Source organism: Peromyscus eremicus, chromosome 23, assembly GCF_949786415.1.
Source record: "Peromyscus eremicus chromosome 23, PerEre_H2_v1, whole genome shotgun sequence".
Lineage (NCBI taxonomy): Eukaryota > Metazoa > Chordata > Mammalia > Rodentia > Cricetidae > Peromyscus > Peromyscus eremicus.
The window spans coordinates 43,161,807-43,180,994 of NC_081438.1; the positions used below are offsets into that span (position 1 = coordinate 43,161,807).

Consider the following 19,188-nt stretch of genomic DNA (forward strand, 5'->3'; position numbering starts at 1 on the left):
AAGGCAGAAAGGGTTGTTTGGGGCTCTTGGTTTCCAAAGTCGAGTCCCTGGCTTGTGATGAGGCAGAGCAGACTGCTCATCTCATGGGGTCCATAGGAAAGGGAAGATGGAGGAAAGGGAGAGAGGAGGACAGAGGTGATGAGACAGGGAGAGAGAGTTATGGAGGAGAGAGGAGGAAATAGAGATGAGGAGAGAGGGAGGAGAAGAGGCAGAGAAGAAAGAGTAGGAGGAGGAAGGCGAAGGAGAGAGAGAAGAGAAGGAGGAAGGATGAGAGAGGGAGGAGGAAGGAGAGAGAGGGTGAGAGGAAAGGAGGAAGAAGAGAGTGTACAGGGAGGAGAGAAGGAAGGAAGGAGCGAGGAGAGATAGAGAAGAAAGAGGAGGAAGGAGGGAGGGAAGGGGAAGATACAGAGAAACAGAAAGATAGAGATAGGAATGGATAGATGGTAATAGATAGATGATAGATAGATGGATAGACAGACAGACAGACAGACAGACAGAGATAGCCCCTTCACCAGTGACCTGCTTCTTTGTTGCCACATCTAAGTTTCCACTGCCCCCAGCAGCCCATTGAGCTGTGAATCCATCAGAGAGTCAGTTTTCTTGTGAGTCCAGAGCACTCATGATCCAGTTACAGTCAACACCCTTCCTCACTGAACACTGATGCACCAGGGACCAAGCCCTCAACATATACAATTCTGGAGAATATTTATAATCTAAATGTTTGTGTCTGTGCGGCAAACATGTGCCACAGCGTCCATGTGGAGGTCAGAGGACAATTGAGGGAGTTAGTACTCTCTTTCCACCATGTGGTCTCAGCAGTTCAACTCAGGTCATCAGACTTAGTGGCAAGCCAGAGGGCTTGCTGAGCCATCTTGCCATCCTGGTTTTATTTTTATTGTTTTGAAGCAAAGTCTGATGTAGCATTGACTGTCCTCAAACTGTTTAGCCAAGGGTGGTCTTGAACTTCTGATCCTTCTGCCTCTGCCTCTCAAGGGCAGGGATTGCAGTTGTGCACCACCACTCTCATAAAGTGCTGGGGATGGAAACCAGGGCCTCATGCATTCTGGGTAATTGCTCTACCAACTGAGCCACAGCCTGGTTCTCTTTTTCTTTCTTTTCTTTTCAAAACAAGGACCAAGCTGCTGACCTGTAACTTGCATTCTTCCTGCCTCTGCTTTCTAAGGGCTGTGATGACAGATGTGTGCCACACCCAGCTCCTTGCATTAACCTTTAAAACAATTTTTGAAAGTGTGTGTGTGTGTGTGTGTGTGTGTGTGTGTGTCACTCAGATGACAACTTGCAGTAAGCAGTTCATTCTCTTCTCCTTGATGAGGTCATCAGGGTTGGCAACAAATGTCCCCACCCACTGATGTCCTGGGCCATGAGCAAAGTACGGTAAACTGGAAGCTCAGCAAGCTGCCTTGTTGGGAATTGAACTGGGAGGGGGATGAATAGGGTCCAACTGGTGAGAGCAGGAACATAGTAACTTTACAGGGGCTGAGACAAGGCAGAGCCTTAGACTTGAGGCCCTCCTTGGGATCTTTATGTGGTAACAGTATGCTGATCCTGGACTTTCTGAATGTCTGGTTGTTAGCACTCCCTGATTACCCTGGGAAAGCCAGGGCCATTTGGAAGGAACTGCTAGGATTCCAGTACAGCACTGGCCTTAGCAATCTACAGATACTCCCCTCACCGTGCTAGAGCCCCTGGTGTGTTAAGGTCTGGGCCTCAGGCTGTAGGAATCTGGTGACCCCAGGCAGGAGTGGTGCATCCAGTGAGTAAATGTGCTGGGGAGGTCTGGATTGATTTCCAAAATCTGATTTTCAGGAAGACAGAAACAAAATAAAGCAGTCCCTGCCCCTGTCACATTTGATGCTTGATGAGGGGTACTGTTGTAATAGGACTTGTGGTGACAACACTCTGTGCCTCAGTAAGCCAGGTTTGGCCGTATGTCTATTAGAACAGCCAAATTAATAGTGAAAATGAAAAGCAGATTTATTCAATGTGGCCACATTGAGAAGAGGGGCAAAGAGATTTAGTGATTCTCCCAAATCTATGTTTGGGGTCCTAAAGGGAGGTTAAGAATTAAGTTGAGACCAGAGTTATGCATGTCTAAGCAGTCCCCCCTCAAGGTGTGGTCCACCCAATGTTGTCAGGGCTCCAGTCTTCCCAGCAAGGTGGTCTGAGAAGTTTTCAGCACTGTGTGAAACCTCATTCTTGGAGGAAGTTCCTCTCTGCTGGCCCTGGCCTTAGGCGTTCTTCTCTCCCAGCCAGAGATTGACTCCTGGGGGAATTCCAGTTTCTTTTGCCCATTGTTTCAGTAGTCTGAGGGACACAAGTGTCTGTTTAGAGTGTGTTCATCTCTGTTAGGCTGGTTACACTGGGACTCTCAGAACAGTAAGGACCAGACTTAAATACACAGGCCCCTGGTAGGTGTGGCACAGTAGGGATTTTAGCTCCTTTCTCCCCTCCTCCTCTCCTCTCTCCTCAGCTTAGCTGGCCCCTCCTTTGGGCGCCTCAACACAAAGCCCTGGTCTCTCCCTCCTTGCATACAGGGTTATTTTTAGATAGTAAGAGGGATTATCAGCTGAGTTCCAGGTGGCAGGGGCCTGGCTGGGAGTAAGGCCAGCTAGGCTTCAAAGAGCAGGCAGGGTGGGGGTGGGGTGGGTGGGTGGTGGAACTCATGGGTAGGAGGGCCTTGAGGATAATAAAGGTCCAGACTGGGACTGGACATGCTGGCCCAGCCACCTACACTGACTCTCTGACCTCACTCACATTCACTTGCCTTGTGGGCTTCTCTGGCCCAACCCAGCTTGAGCATAGGAGCCAGACTTTAAGGGAAGGACCCGGGAGGCCAGGAGGGTTTCCAGGCAGAGTGAGCTTGCTGGGACCTGTAGCTAGAGTTTTCTTGCCTTGCCCACAGTCGGGACAAATCTCTGTCACCCGCCAGTCCCACAGCCGCTCAGACCCAACCAAGTAACTTATATTGGTTACAAACTGTATGGCTGTGGCAGGCTTCTTGCTAACTGTTCTTATAGCTTAAATTAATCCATTTTCATAAATCTATACCTTGCCATGTGGCTCGTGGCTTACCGGCATCTTCACATGCTGCTTATCATGGCGGCGGCAGCGGCGGCTGGCAGTGACTCCCTCCGCCTTCCTTTTCTCTCAATTCTCCTCTCTGTTAGTCCCACCTATACTTCCTGCCTGGCCACTGGCCAATCAGTCTTTTATTTATTGACCAATCAGAGCAATTTGACATACAGACCATCCCACAGCAGGGACCTGTCTAGGAATCATCTAGAATGCCTGTGGTGATGTATACCTTCTATCATAGCACTGGGGAGGCTGAGACAGGAGGATTTTGAATGCCAGGACATCCTGGGTTACATAGGGAGACCCTGAATTTAAAAACCAAGGCCTGAGGTGGGATTGGCTCAATTATGAGTGCTTGCCCAGTAAATGAGGGGCCATGGGTTCTGTCCCAGCACAGCAAAAATACTAGTAATATTTTTATACCAGATGTGGTGATATATGCCTATTGTCTTAGCATTTGAGAGGTGGAGGCCAGACTGGGCAAGATTATGTCTTTCAAAGCTAAGGGTTGGGGATGTGGCTGAGCAGTAGAGTATATCATCCTCTAGTGAGGAGCTGGAAGTGTATAGCTCAGCTGAAGAGAGTCTTTACCTAGAATCTACCAGGGGGGGCTGGGCCTGCCTAGGATCTTCCAATAAGAGGGTGGAGACATGGTTTGGCAGTAGAGCACAGACTTAGAATCCACCATTGTGGATCTGGGAGTGTGACTCAGAGTACCTTTCTAGAAATCCCTCAGTGAGGGACTAGGGTCATGGCTTAGTAGTAGAATGCTGGTTAGGGCTGGAGATGTGTCTTATTGGAGAGCATTTGCCTAGCCTGGTTAAGGATCTGGGTTGCACTCTCAGAACTGGGGTGGGGTGGGGAGGGGGTAGAGGGAGGGGACATGAAGAAAATCATCCAAGGCCTTGGTGATGACTCAGTGGGTAAGGTGCTTGAGTTCAAGTCCCCAGTACTCATGGAAATGCCTGTAATGCAATGCTGGGGATCAGAGACAGGATTATCCTGGGAGCTCACTGGCTAGCCAATTTAGTCAACTGACAAGCTGTAGGTTCAGTGAGAGACCCTGTCTCAAAAAATAAGGTGGAAAGCAAGTTAGGAAGATACCCACTGTCTCCAGGCTCCACATGTACATGCATGGTGCATGTACATGCCACCCACAGCACAAAGAATCCACCAGAAGCTGCCACATACCAGTGACCCCTCAGCCTTTCTCAGACTACCAATCTTCTCTCTGGTGGCCATTATTGACACTGTCACTCATGCTCACGCTGCTCTAGGCATCATTCCCAACCTCCTACTTGGAAGGGACTATTGTGGATCCCATTTACAGATGGGGAAACTGAGACACAGATTAAGTCATCTACTCCCAAGGTTACATAACTGGTAAATGACTGAGCCAGGAATTAAATCAATCAAGATGGAGTGTTTATGAAGTGAGGAGTCACCACCTCCTATGTCCACCTCCTCCATTCTAGCCCTCACCATAACCCGGTAAAGTAGGGATTTGCTGTATTCCCTTTTCAGATTGAACAAATGAGATGTGAGGAGATGGAGCTGAGTTTCAAAAGAAAATGTGAAAACTGAGGAACCCTAAAGCCCTTCGTCTTACTTCCTCAAGATTGGCTGCTTAGAATTCCCCAGCAAGGAGCTGGGGACATGGCTTAGCTGTGGAATTTAGAGTTTTGATACTGGAAAAGGCAATACCCAGATTCTCCCAGGAGCCTCCAGGACAGGCCAGCTGGTACATTGATTTGAGCCCAGTGAGACCCATTTGGAACTTGTAACCTACAGAACTATCAGAAAACCAGTTTGCAAGAATAGCCATAGGAAGCCAACCTAAGCATCATAAGTTTATTTGGCCTAATTTTGAATTTTATATTGATAGCATTTTGTGTAGATATTGTTTGTGAGTATGTGTGTGTGCATGTGCGCACGCGCGTGCGTATATGTGTGTGTGTGTGTGTGTGTGTGTGTGTGTGTGTGTGAAGTCCTTTTGCGTTTTGAGGAGGGAGGAGGAGGGTGCTGAGGATTAAACTTGAGCCGATAGTATTTTGTGTAGACACACCTGCCCTCAGTATTGATTTTGTTATTCTTTTCTTGTTTGTCATTGTGAAATTGATTTTTCCTTTTGAATTAGGGTCTTTCATTGCCTAGGCTGGCCTCAAACTCACTGTGCAGCCAAGAGTCTCCTGCCTCTCATATCTTGAGTACTGGGATTGCAGGAAAATGCCACATGCCCAGTTTTGTGAGGTGATTTATTTTTCTTCATGTGTTTGGTGTGCATAACTTTGTGTGCATGTTTACTTGTGTGTGAGAGTACACACACAAATGTGGGCATGTGCATATAGGGCCTTTGGGTTGATTTTATGTGCCTTTCTCAATTCCTTTCTACCTCACTTATCCATGCAAGGTCTTTTTTGGACCCAGGCTTGCTACTTCAGCCCTTCTGATTAGTCAGGCATGCTCTGGGAAGCTCCTGTCTTCAGCTCCCATGGGCAGGGGTTACAGATGAACTGCCATGTCCATCTGGCATTTATGTGGTTCATTCTAGTAAATTTTATCTTGAAAGAAAAGAAAAAACAACCCCCCCTCCCCCAACAAAAACCAAAACCACACCAGCAGATGTCAAACTTCAGTTAAGTGGTCTCGTCACTGTGACAAACATGCATCAAACAACTGAATGGGAAAGAGATTTATTCTGAGTTCCTGCTTGGGAAGTGTTGTTACATCATGGTGGGGAGGCTGTGGTGGAGCAGAGCAATTTGAGACATGGTGGCCAGGGAGTAGAATAGAGGAAGGGCTCAGGCAAGATGCAGCCCGAGGACATGCCCTGCCACCTCCAAAGGCTCTTCCTACTTTTTTCTGTATTCTAATATTGTGAACTCATCAAAGATGAACCATTGAATAGGTCAGAACTTCCAGGATCTAACTATGGAAATGCCTTCTTAGATAAACCAGAAGTATTGCTTACTGACTTTTAAAAGAATTATTTAGTTTTATGTGTGTCTTAGTGATTTTTCTTTGCTGTGATGAAACACCGTGACCAAGGCAACTTATAAAAGAAGGTATTTAATTGGGGCTTGGCAGGGAGTGTGGTGGCGGGCATGGTGCTGAGAGCTTACATCCTGACCTGCAGGCAGTAGGCAGAGGGACACTGGGTCTGGAGTTGGGACCTCAGTGACACACCTTCTCCCGAAGGCCACAGCTCCTAATTCTTCTTAAACAGTCCACCAATTAAGGACCAAGCATTCAATACGTGAGTCTGTGGAGGCATTCTTGTTCAAACCACCACAATGTGTGTGGTCTTTTGTCTACATGTATGTCTGTGCACCCCATGAGTGCAGTGCCTGTGGGAGCCAGAAGAGGGCATTTGTTCCTTGGAATTGGAGCAGCAGATGGTTGTGAGCTGCTGTGTGGGAGGTGGGAATTGAACCTGGATCCTCTGGAAGAGTGGCCAGTGCTCTAAACCACTGAACCATCTCTCCAGTATTCCCCCTCTTTTGACATTTCTTCAAGTAGAATGCTCTGTAGCTCTGGGTATTCAGCCTCTCCCATTTGTACACACTCTTCAAGTTGAGTTGATTTGTACTTACCTGATTGTGTATCCACAGCATGTTGTTGAGCTTGAATGAGTGGCTGTGGCAGGAGAGGTTCTGGTTACCACCCAACAACACATGGGCAGAGCTGGAGGACCGAGATGGCCTGGTGTTCGCCCACCCTCACCACATGCTTGCTGCCTTGCCAATGGCTCTGGTCTTGGTGGCTCTCCGCATCACCTTTGAGAGGTGAGTGTCATACTGTGACTGGTGTAGACCTGTATGTGTGTGTGTGTGTGTGTGTGTGTGTGTGTGTGTGTGTGTGTGTCTACCTTCTAGGGGTTTCCCATTTTCACATGCCCAATGACCCCTTGTTTTATACCTAAGCACCTTTTCTTTCTTTTTTTTTTAAAAAAAATTATTTTTATTTAAGTGTGTGTGTGTGTGTGTGTGTGTGTGTGTGTGTGTGTGTGTGTGTGTGTACCATGTACATGCAGGTGCCCACAGGCCAGAAAATGGTGTCAGATCCCCTGGAGGTGGAGTTACAGGTGGTTATAAGCTGTAACTTGGGTACTGGGATCCAAACTATAGTCCTGGAAATACAGCAAGTGCTCTTAACTCCTGAGCCATATCTCTAGCTCTGAACATCTTGTTTTCCTGCCGCCACTTCTTAAGTGTTGGATTACAGGCTTCTGCTACCACTCCCAACTTGTGCTATGCAGGAGATGGAACCCAGGGCTTTGTACATTCTAGGCAAGCATTCTGGCATCTGAGCCGCATCTCCAAACCTCTGCAATTCTTTTAAGGCTGTGTTCCAAGGCCGAGCCCGTGGTCCATCTCAGGAGAATCCCTTTTTAGGTCCTATCCCTGACCAGAAGTGCATCTTGGTTTGTGGTTCCCACCATCAAGGGGATTCTGAGCTCTCAGCCCACTGAACACAGGCAGGATGTGAGGGACCCAAGGAACATTCACTGAACTTTTATTTACCTCATAAACTAAAAACAACAACAACAACAACAACAAAAAACCCAAACTTGTATGTGTGCAGAAGTCAGAGGAGGACATTAGCTGGCCTCTATCAGTCTCTGTCGTCCAGTGATCCTCCTTTCTTCCCCTCCACCCCCATCCCCCAGAGAGGTGAGGTTATAGGCAGGCATGTGGCCACACCCAGGTTTTTGCATGGGTGCTGGGATTTGAACTCATGACCATGCTTGTGTGGTAAATATTCTTACTGAACTCTCTCCCCAGGTCCCTTATATATTTCTTTTGAAGGCTTCTATGCCATATACAGTTCTAAGATGTCTGCATGAAAATAGAGATGGGAGATGTCTTAGGGTTTCTATTGCTGTGGAGAAACACCATGATGATGGCAACTTTTAGAAAGAAAATCATTGAATTGGGGTGGCTCACATTTTCAGAGGTTTAGTCCATTGTCATCATGCAACATAGTGCCTTGCAGGCAGACATGGTGCTGGAGGAGTTGGGTATCCTACCTCTTGCAGGCAACAGGAAGTGAACTGAGACACCGAGTGTGACTTGAGCATATATGAGACCTCCAAGCCCACCTCCACAGTAAGACACTTCCTCCAACAAAGCCACACTTCCTAATAGTGCCACTCCCTTTGGGGGCCATTTTCTTTCAAATCAACGTAGGAGACTAGGGTGGTACTGTTCCCAAGTTCACCACTGGAGCCCAGATGGGTGTATTTTCACATTTAAGTGGTGATCTTAGGCTGGGCATGGTGGTATATGCCTGTAAACCCAGCATTTGGAAGGCTGAGACAGGAGGATTGCCAGTTTGTGGATAGCCTGGGCTGGATAGAGAGACTAACAAACAAGCAAGCAAGCAAGTAAGCAAGGAAACATGCTAACATTGCTAAAGTGAGCCTGGTAATAGCATGGACTCCTCCGTGTTCGGCAGAGGATAAGTATTAATAAAGACTGGTCTCCATCACAGTGGAATCTAATAGGAGCTCTTTACTAGATTGATCGGGGCCTCAGGTTTTCTTAAGAGAAGTTAAAGTGCTAGAACCCTGAAGATGGAGTTCAGTCTCCATCTGTGGTCTTGGGGCACCCTCTTGTGGGCAATGGGGGATTGATTAACCAGGTACCTTTGCTGAAGTAGGGATTGTAGGGTATCAGACTTCACAAGTAGCAGGCCATATCCCTCCCCTGAGGAGCCTCATGCAGGGAGACTAAGACTCAGATCACTAAGACACAGGACTTCCATTCTGGTTGAGGATGGGTAAAGGAAACTGGGTTCCTTGTGAGATGGCCTGAACATCCCTATCCAGAAGATGACGCTAACGTCTTTTCCTAGGTTTGGTCCAGGAATTGTGGCTGGAAGTAGTGGTAGAAAATTTCATGCCTGCATGGACATTTTGGCTCTGGGTTTCCAAACCCTCTGTTCAGATAGATTTGAACCATACTTGCTGGTGAGGCTTGCCTAAGCCTTAGGATCCCTCCCTTTCCTCCTGCTGGAGTAACATTTCTTTCATTTGAGTTCTACTGGGTTCTGTCTCCATTGCACTCAGATTTGTGGCCTTGCCGCTGAGCCGGTGGATGGGTATACGGGATCAAATCAGGAGGCAGATAAAGCCCAACCCAGTGCTGGAGAAATACTTCCTCAGGATGGGGCAGAGACCCGTGGAGGTGAGCCCCCCACATTCTCTTGACATCCACATGGTGGTGTCCCTGGAACCTGGGAATAGAAACTGTGTGTGGCCCTTATTGGAGGTGGGTCAGGGACCTCTGACTCACCCATAAGTACCCCTCTACCCTACATTTAACCTGAGTCCACAGTTTCCCTGGTACATGTGACCCTTTTGTCTACTGGTAATTCAAGGCCGCACCTCTCCCAGCTGTGCTGAGAGTAGTGGACCAGTCCCATCCTTCTCCGGTTCCTTGGGGTTTGAAACCACTTCCTCCCAGCATGAGTGTGCCCTTCTTAGTCTCCAGTTCTCTAGGTCTTGAATCCCCACCCCTCTTTTCTGCAGTGTGAGGTGACACCCCTCATCCCAGCCATGACAGGGCTGCCCCTTTCAGGCTTCCTGGGTTAAGAAGCCCCACCATTTCTGGTTCCCTGGGACCTGGGGAAGCCTTCCTTTAAAGGTCTCAAGGCTTGAACCTGTCCCTCTTATCCTTCCTGGGACATGAGGCCCTGCTCCTCCTGGTCTTCCAGGACTAAAGGCCCCATCCTGGCTGGGTAGAGAGTTGCTCTTTCTTTTATTTTGTGAGACGAGGTTTCTCTGGGTAATCCTGGCTGTCCTTGAACTTGCACTGTAGACCAGCTGGCCTCGAACTCACAGAGATCTGCCTGCCTCTGCCTCCCGAGTGCCCAGCTGGCAGGGTAGCTTCTATGGAGCAGAGAGCTAAATGCCTGCCTGGGGTGGTGGACTAGTCTGCTTTCTGTTGCTGTGCTAAACATCAAATGCAAGTCGGAGAAGAAAGGGTTCATTCCGGCTCACACTTTCAGGTAACAGGTCATCACAGAGGGAGGTGAGGACAGGAAGTTGAGGCAGAACATGAAGCAGAGGCCATGGAGGAACACTGCTTACTGGTTTGCTCTCTCTGGCTTGGGCTCAGCCAGATTTCTTAACACAGCTCTCCCATCAGTCAGTAATCAAGACAATTCCCCAAAGACATGGCCAGAAGCCCAGCTGATCTGGACAATGTTGAGGTGCCCTCTTCCCAGCTGACTCTTGGTGGTGTCAGTTTGACAATAAAAATTAACCAGGGGGTATATGAGACTCGACCCCCTCAAGGGGCTGCAGGAAAGCCTGCCTCTTGTCCTCATAAATGCTTTTCCTCTGTGCTGGGGATGAACCGAGGACTTTGTTAATACTAGGCAAGCACCATAGAGCTATATCCCCCATTCTCCAGCCTCATTCTTGATGCCAGGCTCCACCAGTGACCTGTGTATTCTACAAACAGGGCCAGTGTTCTGGAAGTCTCTCCACCTTCCCCTCCTCTCTTTCCTCTCAGTATAGTGGATATGGCTCTGTGGCAAAGATCTTGAGCTTCAGGCGAGGAGGGAATCTAAGTGGGAGCCATGCATCTGGGGACAAGGGTAGGAGACCAGCACTAGGCCTGTGTAACCCTTCTCTCTCATTCTCTCTCCTCAGACCCAGATGGTCCTCCTGGCTGCCCAGTGCGGTCTCACACTGCGACAGACTCAGCGCTGGTTCAGGAGACGTCGGAACCAGGATCGGCCTCGCTTGTCCAAGAAATTCTGTGAAGCCAGGTAATTGTGGGGTGCAGGGGAGGTAAAGTCTGTTTGATTGATAAGGCCCCACTCTTCCTAGCCTGCCTGGGTGATGAGGCTTCACCCCTCGTAGCCTCCTTGTTACTTGAGGTCCTTCCCTTCCCAGACTCCCTGGCAGGTGAAGCTCCTCCTCTGGGGCCTGCACACTGCTCTTGGCAGCAGCCTCACTAGCTTCCTCCCTCTCTGCAGCTGGAGGTTTGTCTTCTACCTGTGTTCCTTCGTGGGTGGCATCTCTATCCTCTACCATGTGAGTAAACCTGAGGGTCACCTGTCCCACAAAGACCTACTGTGCACCAGGAGCTGGCCAAATGCAGTGACTGAATCTGCTAGGGAGGAGTGGGAGGCAGAGCTGGAACACGGGAGGAGAGAGCAGGAATGAGCTGTGGTGGAGAGAACATGCTGTCCCACTTTGTTCTGTTGCTGTGATGAGTATCCTGACAAAAGCAGCTTGAGGGAGAAAGAATTTATTTTAGCTCATGGTTCCAGGTTACAGTCCATCATAGCAGGGAAAGAATTTATTTTAGCCCATGGTTCCAGGTTACAGTCCATCATAGCAGGGAAAGGATTTATTTTAGCTCGTGGTTCCAGGTTACAGTCTGTCATAGCAAGGAAGTAGCTCGAGGGAGTGGGTTACTGTTTCCATAATCAGAAACAGACAGCAAGGAATGCGTGCATGTTAGTGTTCAGCTCACTCTCTTTTTCATCCAGTCCAAGGCCCACTTCATGAAATAGTGCTGCCCACAGTTAACCAAAATTAGAATAATCTCTCATGTAGGTATGTGCACAGACCAACCTAGTCTAGACAATCCCTCATTGAGACCACTTTCTCAGGTGATTCTCAATTGTGTCAAGTTGAAAGTTAAAACCAACCATCAGACTTAACACTAAGGAGTTGTGGGCAGAAGGATGGAGAATTCGAGGGCAATGCGAGCTACATAGTGAGACCCTTGCTTGAAAACTATAAAAGCAAGGCAGAGTGGAATCAGTATGTAGAAGACTGTGGGAGCCCTGGTAGTGGGGGGTTCAGATCCAGGGTAGGAATCTGGTTTTTGCCTTTGGAGAGCTTCAGATCCTTTGTTCCTTCATAGGAGCCATGGTTGTGGACAGTGGCATTGTGCTGGGAAAATTATCCATACCAGGTGAGTGGCAAGTGGACGGTGGAGAAACTCAGTCCTTATGGTCACAGGCAAAAGAGGCCCACTGCCTGCCTGTTTGATGAGGCCTGCCCCATTACTTGCCTGTATGATGAGGCCTTTCCCCCCACTACCTGCCTGTATATGAGGCCCTGCCCTTCTTTTTTTTTTTTTTTCTTTTTTTTTTTTTTTTGGTTTTTCGAGACAGGGTTTCTCTGTGTAGCTTTGCGCCTTTCCTGGAACTCACTTGGTAGACCAGGCTGGCCTTGAACTCACAGAGATCCACCTGGCTCTGCCTCCCGAGTGCTGGGATTAAAGGCGTGCGCCACCACCGCCCGGCCAGGCCCTGCCCTTCTTAGCTGCGTGAGTGATAAGGCTTCCCTCTTCTTCCTGTCTGAGTGGTAATGTCTGGCCTTTCACAGCCTGCCTGGGTACTGAGGGCCCATTCTTTCTAGTATTTTTGATACTTGTCCCACCTATACCTTCCTGCTTGGCTACTGGCCAGTCAGCACTTTATTTATCAATCAATCATCCACAGCAAGACCCCAACTCTCACAACCTCCCTGGGATGTGAGACCTTATTACTCTTCTTCAGTGTCCCAGGCAGATAAGATGAATCCTTTTTAACTTTCCAGGGACGTGACCCCCTCCCCACCCAACTCCTTTGGCTATGATGCCTAGTCTCTTCTGGTCTTCTGGGACTTGAAGCTTTGCCACAACTTTCTGGGCCATGAAGGCCCACCTCTTGGGGCCTCTCTGGGCTATGAGATTCCATTCTTCTCTGCACTTTGGGTGTGAGGACACTCCACTCCCAACTCTGTTTTTGATTCTTCTGTAGAGGGAGGAAAATAAGACCAGGAGCTGCTCCAGACCACTATTCTGGATGACCTCCAGGGATGGGGAGTGCATGTTTTGCTCACTTACTGGTATTCAAGTGTACAGGTTTTGGGCAACCTGGGAGACGCTCCATCAAGTCCCTTCCAGGCAGGAGCCTCCACACTTCATAGCTAATCTCTCCTTACCTTGCTGTAGACCCTGAATGTGGCCCTGTACTGGTGGTACCTCATGGAACTGGGCTTCTACATTTCACTGCTAATCACTTTGCCCTTTGACATCAAACGCAAGGTGAGTTATGAGCCACAGCTGGGTGTGTGGAAATGCCTCCTAATCTCTGGGGAAGGGGCTGAAGTGGGATGAATTGGCCTCAACATTGCACCTTGAGGCGCCCTTGATTCCTGGCAGAAAGTATGGGGTCCAGAGGCCTTACGGATATCCTGAAAAGGCTTGCTTTCAGGCATGTGGCCCTCCAGCCACAGAGGCTTGTCCCAGTGGTGACCCACTGTCTTCGGCAGGACTTCAAGGAGCAGGTGGTGCACCACTTTGTGACCGTGGGGCTGATAGCCTTCTCCTACAGCTCCAACTTGTTGCGCATTGGCTCTGTGGTACTGCTGCTGCATGATTGCTGCGACTACCTGCTGGAGGTGAGTTCACCTCCACACTTGTCCTGCCAGCCCTGCTATTCTCTTGGCCATGGAGAGGACGCCCTGCCCCCTCAACCTCTCTGGGAGGTGAAAACACGCCCCTCCCTCTTTAGTTTCCCAGCAACATAAGGCCTGTTCCCTCTTGGTCTGTCTGGGACAGGAAATCCCCATTCCTGTCTGACTCATTTGGATATGAGGCCCCGGCCCTCCTAGCCTTTCAGGGACTAGAGGCACCATGCCCCAGTTTTCCTGGAGATGAAATATTCTGTCTCTGTCTTGTCTCTGCCATTCTCATATTCTTTGCCCTTCCTAGGTAGTTCTGGAGATACGGCCTTACCTCAGTTTACTTGACCTCACCTTATAGCTTCTTGTCCCCAAGTTGAGGCTCTCCACTTTCCATGGGTCTTGGTCCTAAGCCTGTTTCTCTTTGCTGCTCTCCGCAGGCTTGTAAGATGTTCAACTACACCCGCTCTCGGCGAGTGTGCAACGCTCTCTTCATCATCTTCTCCTTAGTCTTCTTCTACACTCGCCTCATATTCTTCCCCACTCAGTGAGTCCTGAGGGCCAGGGAGATGGGAGGGTGTGTCCTACCTCAGGGAACTGGAGGTGTTGGCTGAAATTGTTCCAAGAGGCAGGAAATGGTGTGCCTGGCCCAGAGCACAGCATATGCAAAGGCCCAGAGATAAGAGAAACAGAAACTGAGTGCAGCACTAATGCAATGCACTCCCAGAACAGGAAGAGAGAGGAGGAGGCTGTCTGAGTGCCTGGTCACTAAAATAGTCTAGTAAATATTCTTTGATATTTGTTAAGCCTCTGGAATTTGTTGGGATGAAGAAATATTAGAGAGCAATGCAGATGCCTGCCCTTCTGAAGCTAAGTGATGTGGGTGAAAAAAAGGATAGACAGGCAAACCAACAGACCACAAGGCACAAGGAATGACAGCACTGAAGAGAAAATAAAGCTAAGGAGTCTGCAGGAAGCAGGTTTGTAGGTAGTTGGCCATGGCTGAGCCTTCTTCAGGGATGTTTCACTGATAGCTGTTGTATATAGAGAATGAATGGGGCTCAAGAACCATAGTGACCATAGAGGAAGATGGTCCAGGTGACGGGAACAGCATATGCAAAGGCTCCGAGGCTAGAGTGTGTTCCAGTGTTGGAAGAACAGAAATGAGCTCATGTGGTTGGAACAGAGAGGATAAGGTGAATGCAGGTAGGTGACCAGGGCAAGTAATGAAGGACCCTATGGGATGTTATCTGAAGGGAGTTGGGAGCCAAGGAGGGCTGAGGGCAGATGGTGGGAAGCTGGGGCAGATGAACCAGAGCAGGTGAGAGAGATACCATCAGGGCTAGGAAAAACTACAGGAGACACCACAGGCTCAGCTGCTCCATGCTGGTTTTGAGGGGCCTATTCTCCTTCGTAGACATAGGGGAGGCAGATGGCATGTCAGGCTGGGCTTTCTGGAAGGGTGACAGTATAAATGTAGGAGTTGCCAGCTTGTGTTAGGCATTTGCAGCAGGAGGCTGAGTGCCATCTGGGTGTGGATATAAGCCAGTTTCCAGAGCTCTTCGATGTTTGTTGGAGACTGACAGAGAAGTTACAAGAGGTGAAGACTGGAGTTGTAGCCAAGTTCAGTGGTAAAGAGCTTGCTGGTGCCTGTGAGGTGCAGGGTTGGGGAGGAGAGGGAGAATGAAGGAAGAGGAGAGGGAATCGGAGGGAAGAGAGAGAAAGAAGGGGAAAAGAAAGAAAGTAAAGGGAGAAGACGGAGGAAAAGATGGAATAAAAGGTGAAAATGAAAGGAGGAAAGGAAGAAGAAAAAAGAAAAGATGGAAGGAAAGAATAAAGAAGGAAGTGGAAGTTGGTGAAGAAGATGGAGTTGGAGGAGGAGTGTGGAGGAGGAAGAGGAAGGAGGGAGGTGAGTGTGGATTAGGGAGAAGAGGGAAGAAGATGATAAATGTGGAGGAATGAGGAAGGCGAGGAGGAGGAAGGGAGATGAGTGTGGAGGAAGAGGAGGCAGAAGAGGCAGTAGGGGGGAGGAGGGATAGGCATTTGGACTACTAGAAGGCACAAGAGCCTCAAGGGGAAAAGAAATGAAGTAGCCAGGGGCAAAGATTGATAAAGGATGTGTGGTCAGATTTTTCTTTCTTAACAATGAAATGACAGGGTTGGTTTTGATGGTAACGGATGTGTGTAGGAAATAAGAGCTGTGGCCTTGCAAAGAGGTGGTATGGCCAGAGCTGGGTCAGTTGGCAAGAGGGTAGAGATGCAGGAACAGTGGGTTCAGGAACATTGTCTTTGGCAGACAGTGGCTCTGTTAGATGAGTAGGTAGGTCTCAGGTTGATGTAAAGAGTTACTGTATATCTAAGGAGAAATGAGTAATCATAAAGGTTCACCTAGGAGGGCCAGTAGGACACTTGATACTTCCTTGGAGTTTGTGGTGCAGAAAGGCCAGTCGGCAAACTTGTATGTTCCACTGATAGTATAAGCAGGTAAAGAGAGATACCGTCTCAGGAGTGGGTACTAGGGAGGTTCGGGAGCACAGACAGTCCATGCAAGTTCCTAGAATGGGGACCTGTACTGATTGGTGAAACTCCTTCCTGCTTCCTGCTTTAGGGTCATCTACTCTACTCTGTTTGACTCCATCAAGAGCTCAGGCCCCTTCTTTGGGTACTACTACTTTAATGTGCTCCTGGTGATGCTGCAGATTCTTCATGTGTACTGGTTCTACCTTATCCTGCGAATGATCTGCAGTTTCCTGATGAAGGGTCAGGTACGGAGTCCTGACAGGGTCAGCTCCCATTGCCCCTCCTTGGCCCAGTGATCCTTGCTCAGTTCTGAGCTCTGGCATCATCTCTTTTCACAGATGGGAAAGGACATCCGTAGTGATGTGGAAGAATCAGACTCCAGCGATGACGAGGCAGTTCCTGAAGGTCCCCAGCTGAAGAATGGGAAGGCTCGAGGGTCGGGACCAGCCATCGCCAATGGCCCTCGGAGCCGGGCAGCTGGGCGCCTGGCCAATGGGCATACCCAAGCCACATAACAACCTAGGACTGACATTGTGGGGTTTTCTCCAGCATTGTGGATATCTGGATGCTGGGCTGGTGACCCTGGGAGACAGGGAGGCCCTCCCCGAGGTAGGAAGAGGACTGATGATCTGTTTCCAGCACTTCCCTCCTGTCTCTTCTCCCTTTATCCCTTTGAGCAACTGGACAGAGCCTGGGGGAGCAGTGGACTCTGCATCTGGCCAGAGCCACCTTCAGGCTGTAGCCTGGGGGCTGTGAAGAACCTCGGCTTTAAGGACCAATAAAATTTCAACAGAGATGAATTCTCTGCCTGAGAATTTTGGTTCCCTTCACAGCTTCTCCTCTCCATTACTCTGTTGACAGGATTCCTCACTGCCACATCAAGCTTTATGTCCATTCCCACCCACATAGCATCATGGCATGAAGATACTCCCTGCCCCTCAGTCTACACCTTCACCATGTTCTCCACAGTAGCCCTCCAGGACAGTATTAGCTGATAGGCTCTGGCTTACAGGAAAGAAGGTATTAAGCTTAGCTGCTGCTCCTCTGTCTGAGGTTACACAGCATTCTTGGTCCAAGTCAGAAGGTAGTAGCAGAGACCTAAGCATGTCCTTGTAGTCCCTTGCTTAAAGTAACCTGCAGTCCCACCCTGGGGTCTTTATACTCTTGGGACAGTGGAGACCCAAGGGTTGATGTGAGGTCACTGTCTTCAGAAGTGCTATAGAAAAACATTTTCCTCCAAGATGGAGGCTGGATGACCAGTGTCATTTAACTTAGCAATCAAAGCCACAGGATCCATGTATGGTGAGACCATGCCATTTGTGGGAGGATGCAAGAGGGACTGAATGTCATGGAAGAGAGAGAAGCAGAGACAGTGGGGAGAAGCAGGCCACCTTGGGGGACATCCAAAAATAAATGCTCTGGGGACAAAGAGCAGAGCCTGGCATGGCAGCACATGACTGTCATCTAACACCAGAAAGGAAGAAGCCAGTAAGCTGGAAAAACACACAAGCCTGGGATACAAAGCAGGACCCAGTCTCAAAGCAAGCAATGGGAAGGGGTGTCAAGGAACAGGTACCTAGAATAGAAAACTGGACAAAAATCTGAGATAGAAACAGCTAAGAAATAGATGGAAAAATGGGGGAAGAATGAGGGCCAGTTATAGGTGCAGAACGGGATGGTGAGATGAGATGTGGATTTTATCTTCTTGGGATATATGGGAGAAAGGAAGAGAAATATGGCTTCTGTTGAGAGAATAACAATTCAAGGGGAACAAAAGTTAAGTAACACAGGCAGAGACTGCAAAGACTTGTGAAAGAGTCAGGAAGACAAGGCAACAGAAGGAAAGGAAAGGAAAAGAAAGGAAAAGGAAGTGGGGGTGGAGGAGATGAAAAGAAGAATAAGGAAAAAAAGGAGAAAGAGAAAAATGTTGTAAATAGTGCATGGATGAGTAACCTGGAAAAGAATAGGAAGGGGCATTTGAGAAGGAAGGAAGAGGGATATTGATGAGAGAACATGAGGGATGGAAACGGGTATGGCCACTAGCCTGAAATAGGTTTGATGTTGTGAGTCCTTCTGTCCTGCCAGCCAGTCCCAAATTATGACACAGAGACTTCTAATTAATTATGAAAGCTCAGCTGGTAGTTTAGGCTTGTTTTTAACTAGTTCATATAACTTAAGTTAACCATATCTTTAATCTACATTCTTTTACATGGCTTGGTTACCTTTACTTTGTAAAGCCCATGCTGCTTGTTATCTGTCCCTGGCATCTCCTCACGACTCCACTCTTCCTCTTCCCAGCATTCTCTCTGCCCTGAAAATCCTGCCTACCTATTGGCCATTCAGCTTTTTATTAAACTAATCAGAGTGACACATATTCACAGTGTACAAAAACATTATTCCACAACATTTCCTCCTTTTTATCTAAATAAAAAGGAAAGATTTTAACTCTAACATAGTAAAACTATATACAGTAAGAACAATTATCAGGTATTGTTTAAATAGAAAGGAAAGGTATTAACTTTGACAAATGAAACTAGATACAATAAGAACAGTTATCAAGTAAGAATTACATCCACAATGTCCAGTCCATTTGTATTTGGCAAATTTAGAGAAAACATTCCTCTCTTGATGAGTCTAAAGTTTAGTACTAATTTATCTTCTATCATAACTAAGAAAAACTATAATTATCTAGTCTTCAATTCCATCAAAGACCCCAGAAGGATATAATGTTACTGAGTAAACAGGAAGTGTAGTGCAAGACACTTCCAAACCTATAGAAATGACAGGCATCTGTCACACAAGTTTCCTCTGTAATACTGGGGTATCTGTCTTTGCCCTACAGACCTAGACTATCTGGCAGACTTTTCTATGAAGCATGAATTTTGAAGGTCTGTCCTGCCTTATCTTGGCAAAGTTCAACAGTCCTTTTCCTTTGTATCCTGCTTGTCCAGTTTGTACAGCATACTGTCAGCAGTCAAGGCAAAAACAGTTTCTTTGCCCAGTGGCTAACCTTGCCACAATGAAAGCAAACTCTATAAGGAGTTTCCTCAATGCCCATTATCTTTTCTGAAGTAAATTGGTGCTGCCAGGAGCAGACATGTCTCATTGTCATGAAAAGCCTCAGGTTATTAAACATCTTAAATGCCATATTCTGT

General features: G+C 48.1%; 1 protein-coding gene across 2 annotated transcripts in view; it reads left to right on the forward strand.

Moving 5' to 3' along the window:
* The window catches only part of Cers4 (ceramide synthase 4), a 32,359-nt gene extending 15,526 nt beyond the window's left edge, over nucleotides 1–16,833 (forward strand). For both annotated transcript variants that reach the window (XM_059249712.1, XM_059249713.1), the window contains exons 2-11: nucleotides 6,708–6,881; nucleotides 9,167–9,284; nucleotides 10,757–10,875; nucleotides 11,086–11,143; nucleotides 11,985–12,035; nucleotides 13,062–13,154; nucleotides 13,382–13,510; nucleotides 13,954–14,060; nucleotides 16,122–16,278; nucleotides 16,372–16,833. In XM_059249712.1, the coding sequence (XP_059105695.1) occupies nucleotides 6,709–6,881; nucleotides 9,167–9,284; nucleotides 10,757–10,875; nucleotides 11,086–11,143; nucleotides 11,985–12,035; nucleotides 13,062–13,154; nucleotides 13,382–13,510; nucleotides 13,954–14,060; nucleotides 16,122–16,278; nucleotides 16,372–16,548 (1,182 nt within the window). In that variant the 5' untranslated portion in view covers nucleotide 6,708 and the 3' untranslated portion in view covers nucleotides 16,549–16,833. The remainder of the gene's footprint in view (nucleotides 1–6,707; nucleotides 6,882–9,166; nucleotides 9,285–10,756; nucleotides 10,876–11,085; nucleotides 11,144–11,984; nucleotides 12,036–13,061; nucleotides 13,155–13,381; nucleotides 13,511–13,953; nucleotides 14,061–16,121; nucleotides 16,279–16,371) is intronic.
* Nucleotides 16,834–19,188: the final 2,355 nt, after the last annotated feature.